The sequence below is a fragment of the Leptosomus discolor genome, chromosome 1, assembly GCF_034619465.1.
Source record: "Leptosomus discolor isolate bLepDis1 chromosome 1, bLepDis1.hap2, whole genome shotgun sequence".
NCBI lineage: Eukaryota > Metazoa > Chordata > Aves > Leptosomiformes > Leptosomidae > Leptosomus > Leptosomus discolor.
In genome coordinates, this window is record NC_141391.1 from 132,838,969 (window position 1) to 132,851,326 (window position 12,358).

The 12,358-nt window shown below is 43.8% G+C and overlaps 1 protein-coding gene across 1 annotated transcript in view; it reads left to right on the forward strand.

Annotated features, from left to right (window-relative positions):
- The first annotated feature begins 1,194 nt into the window (after window positions 1–1,194).
- Window positions 1,195–12,358, forward strand: part of EPHA1 (EPH receptor A1) — a 34,957-nt gene continuing 23,793 nt past the window's right edge. Inside the window, exons 1-2 of the mRNA XM_086464917.1 lie at window positions 1,195–1,285; window positions 4,457–4,524. Of these exons, the coding sequence (XP_086321043.1) occupies window positions 1,195–1,285; window positions 4,457–4,524 (159 nt within the window). The remainder of the gene's footprint in view (window positions 1,286–4,456; window positions 4,525–12,358) is intronic.

Genomic DNA, 12,358 nt, shown 5'->3' on the forward strand with positions numbered 1-12,358 from the left:
TTTTCCAAGATGTGTCGTTAGAGAATCAAAGAACTTCCTGAAAAATTTAGATGCAAGGAACCTCAGGAGGTCCGTAGTCCCAACCTCTGCCCACAGCAGGGCTGACTCAGAGGTAGGTAAGTTGCTCGCGGCTGGGTCCTGGTGAGCCTGGAACATCTCCAAGGATGGAGGACCCCCAGCTTCTCTATGTAACCTGACAAAGTTCTTTCTTTAGCCTTCCTTGGAGAGGAGGAGGAAAAGAGCAGGAAGAATACAGCCTTACAGCAAATGGAGGAATAATGCCATCTGTATTTTACAGGGAGGGGTGTAATAGCTGTGCATGGGTGGCAGTAAGAGCCTTCATGAATGGCAGAAGAGATATAATAAAAGCAAGTTCCCTCAGGAAGGAAACTAAAAGTCTCATGAGGTTTTCCTACATAGAGAGAATGCTTCTGGCTCAGTTCCTGTCCCATGATTTTTTTATTGAAAAGCAGGCACGTTCCATTGATGCTGAGGAGCTTACTAAAAGAAAAACAGTCATTCTGGCAGATAAATTGGCACAGCTATTGCTCTGTGACATGCTGTCACACAGCTTGGGGAACAAAATGGGCCACTGCCACTGCGTACAGATGGAATTCCTAAATACCTACTGCAAGGATGGCTCAGTGGTTTTAGCCCCATTATCACAGAGAGAAATTGACTGAGCGGTCTCTACTGCAGTGTCTGGGCTGTTCTCATCTCTAAAAGTTACCAGGGTGCCTCGGGGCGGGGGCGCGGGGGCCAGCCCTGGCCAGGCGCCCCGCCGAGCGCCCCCGAGGCATCCCCCAGAGAGCCGCCCGGGACCGGCGGCGGCGGAGCAATCGTGGCGAGGGCTGCCCAGGAGGTGGCAATCGGGAGCCTCTTACGGGACTGGAGCAAAGGTGGAGGGAGGCTCCCAGGAAAAAGGTGGCTGCCTTTAAGGTGGGTTTATTTGCCTGCCAGATGGGAAGTCTGTGACCAGCCCCTTTAAAACAGGTAAAGGCAGTAAGGCTTCTCCACCCACTTGCCTTGATCTTTCATCATAACTGTGGGCCAGGCAGGGAGGTTGTGCAATGTGTGCGCTCCAGTCAGGAGGCTGCGGGAGAGGTTCATGCACTATGAGCAGGAACCAAGGCTCGGAGGCCTGAGCTGGGAGAGCAGGCAGAGGCTGGGAGCCAGCCCTCCTCTCCAGCCAGCATGAAGGTGACGACCTGGAGCAGCGGGATCAAGCTGTCCCTCGGGCTCCTCTTTTGGGCTCTCATTCCCCGTGAGGTGCCTGGGAAAGAAGGTAAGCGTGGGACTCACTGGTCCCTCTGCCTGGAGGGTTGGGCTTGGGCCGGCAAGCTGAGAGGGACCTCTTTAAGGGGCAGAGAATAGGGCCTGGCCAACACGCGAGGGGCCCCAGGGACACCATAGCCTGGTCAAGGGAGCTGGAGAGGGACTAGGGTGTCTGGGGAGGGCAGGTGGGCGTGAGGGGGATGAAGGCCAGGAGCAAACCCCATCCAAATCTTGGTGCCACACTGAACGGAGCCCAGGTATGTTCTCCCCCGCTCCCCCCACCCCTTCCCAGTTAAAGCACAAATGCCTCAGCATATCGATCGATCCAGGAGAATTCTGCCTCTGTTTGCCTTAAACATAAGTGTTGCAGATAACAAGTTTAAACACAAACTCAGAAAGTTGTTGTGTGTCCCCCACCCCCCGGCCAACACCCCCGCAGTTTCCTCAAGAAGCTCTCTTGGGAGTTAACCCTTGTGAGCAAGAGAACAGTCATTTTTTCAGAAGCTTGGAAGGTGAGACAGTCACTTTCAGCTATCGTAGTTGTTGGAAGGTAGAGCTGGGCTTTACAATTTCCTCTTCTACCTCCTCTCTTAAGACTCCCTTGCTTCCCCTCTGTGTTCCACTTAGTCCCTTTTATTAAATGTAGCGATCTTTTTTTTCTTCTATCTTGGCACTTGCAACAGTGGTTATGAAACATCTAGGGAACGGGACTTTTTAATAGAGAGGTGAGGAAGAGTAAATCTCTGTTCTGTTCCCTACCTCCTGCTGCAGTTAATTCCTGTCAGAGACTTCGACTCTGTTTTGCGCAGCAAGAAGTGTTGGGGCTTTTCCATCCCAAGGACAGCCCTCTCCTTTGCTGCTCGAGGCTCTCGATCGAGAGGACTTAGCCATAACTGGCAGTTCAGCCATGGGCTCATCTCGGATTCTGTGAGTGCTAAGTGCTCTTTTAAAGTGTTCTTGACAAGAGTGTTTATATTAGGGATCCAGCTACATGGATGCAGATAGCAGACATTGTGGAGAAGGCCAGTCTAGGTGAGAAGTAATATAAGATGACCAGTAGTTGGCAGTAACACTCAGGGACTTCTTGCTAGCTTCTGCCCTATCTCAACCATCTAATTCGGGCTCTGTCTGTGATCCACTCTTCCTTAATGTGTCTATCTGGGAACAGCTCATTTCCCGGGCATCCTCTCTTATCTGGATTCTTCTTTTGGGGAGACCTCCTCCCATGCGGCTGGACAGCCATGTGAGATTCCTAGCAGTGAGGCTGTGGGCCAAAGAGGTAGTAGCAGCCCCTGAGTACTCATATTCCCTGTGCTCTTGTAGTCTTGCTGACTCATTTTTCCTTTCCTTGGAGAAGCCCTGTTGTGGGTTTTACTTTGAGAGGTACTTCTTGAGAATGGACTTCGCCCCCTCCAGTGGGCACTTGGCAGCTGAAGGAGCTGCTGCTGGCAGCACAGTGGCGTGGCACACGGGCTCTGCAAGATTCCGGTCCCAGCTGCTTCCAAGTTTCTTTTCCCTTGCTCTGCTAGAACTTGCCATGCAGCCCCTCTCACTTCCACATCACTGCTTCAGGCCTGAAGTGCATGGTATAGATATTATCTGTGTGACGGTTCTGGAAGGACAGGCTACCTCACCCTGGGAGTTTTCGGAGCAAACAAGACAAGAATAGTATCTCAAATAGAGAGACTGAGAGCAGAAGGGAAGTGAGTGAGGAGCCTTGTCTGGACAGGGAGTCTGTGGCTAAGAAGGTTTTGCCATATGACCATGTTGTGAATGCCGTGAACTTGCAGAACCTGGATTCCTGCTTTCCTTCTCCCAATCCTGAAAGTGTGTTTCAGCGGTGAGAACAGCAGTACAATCTCTCTTATCTCTGATTCTGGGCCCACAGCCTGCTTCCTCATTCCACAGGACTGTTGCTGATCTGCACTTTACACTCTATTTCTTATAGTTGGCAGGCAGTATTTGTAAAGCAGTCAGATGAGGGGGATGAAATCTGGTTATTTAAATGCCATTTAAATACACCCCACCTCCCCCCCGCCTTTCACCCCCAAATTCTTTTCTGAGATATTTAGAAATGACTCTTCTGAATACACCCACAGGGATCTAAAAGGGAATCCAAGGAATTTTTCCCGTTTCCTATGTTCCCAAGCTAGGGCTGCGATAGGTGCAACAAAAATAATAGTCTGTACTAGCAGACCCAAAAGCTGGCATGAAGCTGCACATCCAGCAGTACGACTTATTCCAGCTCCTCTCTCTTCTCCCTGTTTGCCTACGAAGTGATACATTTTTAACTTCAAATCAGATCAAGACTTGAGGGCAAAGTCTGATCACATTGTCAAATTTCCCTGAGGGCTAAAAATGAACATACCGCTGAATTTCTCCTTTGTCACATGACTCCAGGAGCCAAGGCTTAACACAGCCATGCAGGGCAGTTCCGCAAGAGGTGGAAATGCTATGCCTGGGAGCCGCTATTCTTTTGCTGTCATGGCTAAAACAGTTGCAGGGGGCGAGAAAGTGAAACGATTTCTAGGCCACCATCAGATGGATGGTGGACAGCCTGGGTCAGAGGTAGAGGGCTTAGCAGGTTGATGCATCTCATGGCTTTTGGGTACTGTGACAGTGGAAAGTCCCTTGTACAACTTCACACTGCCTCTGTACTGTCCCACTGTGTTTCAAGCACTGAATAGCACCTCTAGGCGACACTAATTGATCTTTTGTGTTAGTAATTTATCTGATTGCCTACCTCTTCATCCATTTTGTCTGCTGCCTTCCTGTTTCAAGGAAAGATGTGTTCAGCTGCTAATGCTGGGTTCCTGTTTCAAGAGGCTTCAGCCTCTGCTGCCATTTTGGGGCAGCTTTAGGAAGCGGAAAAATTTCTAAAAGGTTGCATTTTTTGGATGTGTGTGCGTGAGTATTACTTGAGAGGAGGGCGGAAGGGCAGTGGGTCTCATATATGAGGAAAACCTTTTAACTTCCAACTAGCTGCACTGTCTTGTACCTGTCTTGTATCTTCCTGTTCTTCTGCTAGCCCTACTTTTTGAGGGTAAAAGGTCACAAAGGATGCTGGGTTGAAAGAGGAAGTGCAGGCTTTGTCTTCTGTGACAAAATGTGGTTGAAGCCATTCCATGGGCCATATGACTTGGATCACTGATCTTTTTTTTCCTCTTCTTCTGGTTTTCAGTGGATCTACTTGACACAAGCACTGCCCAGGGTGAACTGGGCTGGCTTCCAGACCCTCCAGAAGTAGGGGTGAGTACACACATTCAAGGAAGGGGAGCCACTGGGAGTACTAGATGATGGGAAAGCATAGTCTGAGTTGAATTTTCACTCTACCTCCCAAAACCAGGCTTCTGCAGCTTCACCCTCTCCTGGACTTTGATTGTATGCTTCGTAAGCCTCTCTCCTTTATAGGCCCTTTACCTCTGCAGCCTCACCCACTAGCCAGCTGTTTGAGGACTGATGCTTCACTGACTTCCAGTAGCTCTCAGTGATGAAACATGTCCTTGAAATATATTGTTTCCATGAAGTAATAAAACTTAACGGAGAAAAAAGAAAAAAATAAAATCATCACCCAGTTTTTCATTCTAACATGTTGCAAATACATTTTATGTCTCTTTTTCTGCGCAAATACCCATGGCAGAAGTATTCCTGTCTCCAAGTCTCTCAAGAATTTAGAAACTTTGTCTGTTTAAGTTCTGACTTTGTTCTGTCTTTTTTCTTCTTGAGTACTAAACTGAATGATTCAGTTGCACATTTTTTGACTTAGCAACTGACTGAAGAAGTAACTGTTAACTCATGGGGCAGCAATCTGGCCTCCTGGGTGGCAAGGTTCTAGGACTTTACACCCAGCCCTAATGCTGTGTTTGGCCCATAGAGCTCATAACGAGAGAGGCATTTCCCTTTGTTTCATGACTGTAAAATTGAGTTGATGGAAGTGCTTCAAAATCTACTCCTAAAACCACTGCAAAATTGGACCCAAAAAGACAGCTGAACTCTCAGCTATTTTTATACAAGTACAGCTATTTTGTATGAAGTACAGTTGAGCAGTCCCTCTAGCGTCACAGCCTACGTTATCAAAGATGGTTTCCTTTGTAACAGCAGGACTGTGGAAGCAGTGGAAGGAAGGCACAAAGAATAAGGAATTCAGGGACTACATGGCAGTAGTTAGAAAGACATATGTGAATGAGAAGTTCCAGTTCCTCATCCATGCTCTTATCTTTTTAGCAAGGCCCAAGCTCTGCTATGGAGAAAGAGTCTTTACCCTTGCTGCTTATAAAGTAGACCTGGGTTCAACCTGTTCCTAACTCATTTTCATAACTTTCCTCTGTAATGCACTATGGCTCGCTTAAATTCACCTCAGCCTCCTCCTCCTCCTCCTGGTAGTCTTGCTAGGTGAACCAGAGCCAGACAATGAGGTTCTCCTGTAATGGCACAACTGCATTTGTTTCATTAGTACAGCTGTTTTGGTCATTATTATTATTATTATACCCTACTCAAAAAAGGTGCCCTAGTGAGACATACATGTAGATAATGTTTTGCCCATCGTTCCCTTTGTCGTCCCCATCAACTGTCTGTGTGTTGATTTTAACCCAATACTGGGCTCCAGGTATGTTCAGGATGAAGTCTGCCTCTTGAAGAGCTCGGAAAAAAACACCGAAAAGTGCATTCTAAAAATAATCTGATAGAAGACAAAACCTTTGTTACAGATTTTTGCACAGTAGGTTCACAGCAGTGCTAGGAGTTGGCATACCCTTCTGCTTGTGCTACATCTACTTTTAAAACATGTATATTTAAAATATAGTGGTTGTAACTGAGAACTGTAGAAGATGCTGGAAACCATGTTCTGAGAGCAGTCTAAACTAATGGATCAGGATATTGACGACTGATAATATAACAGAGGATGAAGAATAGATTCATTGACTTCTGATGAGCAGCTCTTTTGCAGGGATTTGTCTAATTACATCATTTCCCAATAACTCTCAGGTTGGAAGGCTGACAAATTGCCACAAGCAAAAAGGGAACAATGGGCAATTCTCTTGGAATCAGAACTTTGAACAACTGTTTCTGAAACCAGTCTTCCAAAATGAAGAAGTAAATATGTTCGAAAAAGAACTGAGATTAATTCAGAACATTTTTTGACACAAAAGAGCTAAGATTAATACTGAATAGTCTGACTAGCTTGATTAGTAACAGGCTGGAAACATTTGAGCTGTATTGCATACAGAGTCGAAAGGTATATTTCATGTAACACTGCTACTTGTACCTAACCTCAGATGCCAGAGATCTCCCATCTGTAAGCTGAATTTATGTCAATATGCTTATCACACAGAGGAGGAATTTGCTGTGAGGAATCTTCATCTTTTGTATGGACAAGGTCTCTGAAGCATAGCTCAGAAGAGGTTGGATAATTCTGTGGAGGCAGAATTACACCTTTGTTTTCTCCTCACTTTTAGCCAATGACAATGGATGAAATGGCTTGCCATGTGTGATTGTCTCATGGTCAGACTTGGTCTGTCTCCAGTATAGATAATGCTTCTGTTAACACATGCTCAGCCTAAGAACACTGAACTGTATACCAGTCAGTTTTGGATAGCATGGATCATTTTTCTGGACTTCTAGAGTACCTTAACTGGCAGCGAAATCTTGCCTAAAGCCTAAAGGCAGTGAAAGTGTCTTTAAGTGAAAGCATCTGCACTTTAAGCAAAGTGTTTGTAGAAGTTTGTTTGCTAAAACATTTGTGCTGGCTTGCTTTGTAGTAGCTGTTTAAAAGGGTTTCATTCATTTTAGGCTACTATTGGAAACTAAGCCCTTAAAAAGGCAGACTGTAGTTCCTGTAATCACTTTCTTATCTACCTTACCACACCCATACCCCCATCATCTAACAAATTTCTTGATAAATTTTTTGTCTTTGAAGTTTTGAGACAGCAATACCAGTTGGGCCTGGGGAGATGTATTACAGTACTAGTGGTAGATTCCCATCTTCTAACATACTTGAGAGCTAATGATGATCACTTTGAAGGTGTCAGGAGTCCAGAATTTACTTGCTCTGACATTTCTTTAAGGCTCCTCATGCTGCATAAACAGCCTGGCAGCTTGAACAGATTTCAAAAATCACCGAAACTGTCCAAAAAGGACTTCTCAAATCCTAGCATGGACAAATTAAGTTACTGGGCATAGTAGCGTTGCTTCTTGGCAGCTTGTAAAGTAACAATAAAAAGTTATTTATCTCTATTTTGCTTTCAGGTATAATTGCATCAGCTTTGAACAGATGTTGCTGAGGAGTCATGTTATCCTCTTGCAATTTGCTTTAATAGACAAGGCCCTGAGCAACCCAACCTGGCTTTAAAGTTAGCTGTGAGCAGGGGATTGGAGTAGAGATACAAAAGTCCCTTCCCACCTAAATCCTTCTGTGTTTACATGATAGTTTTGCATTGTTTGTTTGTTAGGATTCTGAGCTTGAATTTTTAGCCCAGGCACGAAAGGTCCTTCCAGTTTTACCTGATTTAATGTTTTGAACTCTATAATATCTATTCCTAGGGTTTTTCTGTATCAGTAGGCCTAGATACAATGTATTGGGCAATCCAGTATTTATCTTCAGTTGCTATGATTATTTCATGCCCAGCTTGTGGGCTGATCTTGAAATTTTCCTTCTGTCCACTACTTCCAATTTCCTTTTCATGTATGTGAATAGTATTTGCATAATCCAGTCATACTTTCATGAGTATGTGTCACTACTGAAGTTCCTAGCCATTTGTACTGTAGGATGCTGCACATTGGGCCTCCCAATATGACTTTCTGTCTCTATGCTGTTGAATGGATTGTAAATTAAACACTTTTTTTTTTTTTTAGCTGGTATGTTTTCTTGGGAGGCAGGTTTTCACTAGTCCTACAGATGTCTTTATTTATAAGAGAGTCCTTTTTCACAGTAACTTTGTTTTTAAATTGGATATCTGTTATTTCAGAAGCCACACGAGCTCTGCTGCTGCCACCAATTGTCAAATTGCGTCATATTTATTACATATTAAAGGTTAATGCTCAGTTCTCAACAGGTAGCTGGTTTATGGAGCTTAATTTTTCCCAAATCATATTCCTGTATGGATTATATTATTATTAAAGCTTCCAGGTGATTTTCTTAGTCTCCTTTCTAGGCTGCCATTGTTTTTAATCTCAATCTCCTATGCACAGTGAGATGGAGGGCATAATTTTTTTTTCTGCCTATTCAATGCTCTTGCTTGCTTCCACACATACCTCAAAGTGTTGCTATCAGTTTCAAACTTTCTATCAGGTCTCCCAGTGTGCATGGCACCTCATCTGCTCAACTTTTCCAAAGTCTACCTTCACACAGTTCTAAGGATGTGCATTTAATCCCAGTGACCTAATGTATTCCAGAGGCTATTCATAAATAGCCACTAACTGCAAATATTGTGGCTCCAAAAACACTAGAAAAACTTTGGAAATGATGTAATTATTGTGTAGTTCTGCACCCTGTGTTTCACAGGAGGTCTGATTATGAACATAGCAGCTGCCAAAGCTATGTGAATGCAATTTGAGTGAGCCAGTGCTCAGATTATTTTTTTTATGCTGTTATTGTCCTATTGAATCCCAGGCATAGTACAAATTCTACACTGCTCAATTATTTTCTTTAGGTAAGAGACTAGATCAAGTAGCTGTGACCTGTAAGCAACTTTTATATCACTGACCACACAATAATGTTTACATACCTTCAGGTTCTAGCAAGGCAAGTTCCACCAGACTAAGAGGTCCTAGGTATTAATAACAGCTGATGGCTGGTTTCTGTTTCTGCCAATTCTGCTCAGATAGATAGGCCTGGTCATGAAGGAAACAGTGTTGTGGGCCACACAGCCCTCAACCTGCAACTGATACCAGCAGAGCATTTCTATTTCATTAAATCTGGGCAGTTCACTTAATCAGACTTCTTGGTGTCTTACTCAGATAGTCTTACCTGGAATGAGTCTCAGCCAGTCAGCTTTTTGTAGCATCCAAAGGTGGTGTGAAAAAATAACTACTGGAAACGCTACTCTATGTGTCTCTTCCCACAACTGTTGACAATGCATGCCCTTTAAGGTCTAACTCAAAGGGATGTCATCACTTCTGAACCTGAAATAGAGTAGCAGTGAATACCTCAGGCTGCTCTCAGCTTAAGTATCAGGCGTAGGGGATTAGCTTTTCCAAGTGTACAGGATCTATACAGAAATAAGGGCCAAATGCTTGGCAAAGTCAACAACTAACTGGAAATGGGAACAGCTCTGGCTTCAGGGTCACATCCTGACATGCCCTGCTGCTGTTGATATGCAGACTGGTCGAGATACTTGTTAATGATGTTCTGTTAAGTGAAAATTAGTTATTTTGTGTGGCTTTGGGAGAGAAGGAAAAAAAATCTTATGCATATCCAGATATACTTTACTCAGAGGTGTGAGAGGGGGGAGTAAGAAAAGTGAGATGAGAGAAAGTAAGGTGTAAATTAATAGCTGTACCATAGGCCAGACTGCATGAGCCACCAACCAGGTAGCCTAGGATAAAGTCACTGCCACAGACCCAAGTAGCTATCTCAGCTAATGTATTGAGTGTTGTGACCTGAAGGACAGAAAAGACCATGTTCTAAGCCAAAATGAAGATGCTGTACAACTACGACATTCATCACCATGGCTTCTCAGGCCCTTCAGGAAGCTGATTCATCCTTTTATAGCTGTTGAATAAGTGTGGGTAAGGTTCACTGAACCTCCTCACACCAACACAAAAGCACCACAGGTCAGCTGGAGCTTTGAGATGAGTCTGCATGGTCGTCCAAGAAGACAAACAGGCTATCTAAACTAAAAAACAAAACAACTTTTATTATAATACCAATCAAAATACTGATGAGTTTGCAGGCAGGCAGGTTAGAAAGGAAAGGTTTTATATATTCTGCTGCCTGCTGTGTCCTTGCTGGATGGATCTATGCTTTAAAGTGTGATTCTTACCATCTCAGAGGCAGAGTTGCAGAAAAATCTGCCCATTCCCTCTGATTTCTTGGAAGGTTATTTCCGTTGCTTCTACAGCCTTGTTCCTGGCTTCTCTATGCTTGACCTGGAGCCTGACAGCTCCTCCCTGTGACTTTCATGCTGCCATCTCCTGCAGTTTCTTTTCTCCAGGCAGGTTTGATCATCTTAAAGAAAAGGCACAATTACCCAGTCACTGTGTGGGATGCCACACGATCCATCTTTAAAAAGAACCTATACAAACAGAGCAAGTATTGCCCATTGCCATCAGAGTAATTTCCCAGGTTCTATGTAAATACTTGAATTATACTTGACACACCATACAAAGCCGTAAGTCACACCATACAAAGCCCTTTGCCTTGGAAAGGAAAAAACCACTTCCATTTACAATGGATCCTATGCAATGTACAATGTAGTGCAAAAATAACATTAGAGCTAACATTTGCTTTGTCAGTAATATGACTTTAGCCATGAATTCTGAACTCTTAAGATGCAGCATCTGATTCTCCACTCCTGTCCTTTTTGTAGTTATTGATATTGTTAGTGGGAGTTGGCAAAACAGGTATATAGTGTTCCAAAATAGCTAGGTGAAATATTGGACTAGAGTACCATTATCCCTTGCCTGGTAGCATCTGTTGTGACCAGAACTGTTTTCATGCAAGACCTTAATGTGGCCAGACAGTTCAGAGAATGAGCAGACAGCAGAACCTGAGTTTGATAAACAGGTTCTGTAATCAATGTGCTGAAGCTCTGCTCATATTAGCACCTTATCTTCCCATAAGAACCTGAGTACAAGTTAAATTGGAAGGAGATGGGTGGGAGGGAGACCTATGTGCTAGTGCCCTAAAGGACAAGTAATTACATAATGTGGTTGCTCCTCCCTGCAAACAATCAATGGATCATTGTGGGGAAAAAATGTATGATCCCAGCCAGAAAGATACTGTAGACAAGTAAACATCATTTCTGTGTTCAGTGTGTCAAAGACTCCGTGATGATGTGATGAAATCAAACTCCCCCAATCATTGCCAAATGATCAAAGAAATAAAAGTAGCCTCTTTGCCATTCCCAGATCTAAAGTTATAGGACTCCTGAAGTTAAGTGTCTAGATGTCACACTTCTTTCATCATTGTCATCTAAACTGTCTTTCACACCAGCAAAAGAACATGCAAGAGAATTAAGAAACTTTCAGTGAATGGTCACAGAAACTTCATTCCAGAATACTGCCAAAACACCACTGTGGTGCTGCTATTTTTGACTGGCTGGTCTAGCTTTACCCACTGACAGATTTTTGTCAGATGTAGCTGAAAAGAAGCTGTTCATCATATCACGGCAGGTACCAGCAAGATGTCTCTATTGTCACAGTCTTTCCTCTGAGGCACTACACTAAGAATGTAGTACAGACAAACCTGTAATGTACAACAGCCTTCAACTCTGAATCAATTCCAAGAAGGCTTTTTTGGTCATGGTAGTATGCAAATGCTACTACACAAAAGTCAAAGAGACTTCACAGGCAAAAGTGCTGCCAGGGGAAGGAGACAGAAACTGTTCAGTGGTGTGTGTTCTGCTAGGTGGTTTCAGGCTTGGCACACCAATGATGTATTGTTGCTGAAAAAGATTGCTATTTTGGGGCCCTCAGATTTTTCTTCGGGAAGAGATTTCATGGACTAAAATGGAATTCTGTTCCAAGAGATGCACTTGCTAAGCACAGGTATGCTGTACTAATTCAGCTGCTCTTTTCATCTTAGTGAATGTTCTGTGCAATTAGTGCAATTCTAATCCAAAGTTAAACAAGTTATTGGTTTTCAGTATATGAACTCTTAACTTTTCCAGTGGAAACATGCATCTTAGTTTAGTAACTTTAAGGCTATTGGCAAGAGGCTTGCTTTGTTGTTGCCTTCTGTAAATCTCTTAAAAGTATCGCCAGGGGTCTGCAGGCTACAGACTGGAAGCCACTGTGCTAAGCTAATGTGAAAGCAAATTAAATATATGTCAGAGCAGGCAGGCTCTTTTCTGAAAGGTGACGGGACAAGTCCCTGGTGAGCTGGAGATGGAGACAGCATTACTGTTGCAAGCCACAAGCTCTTAAA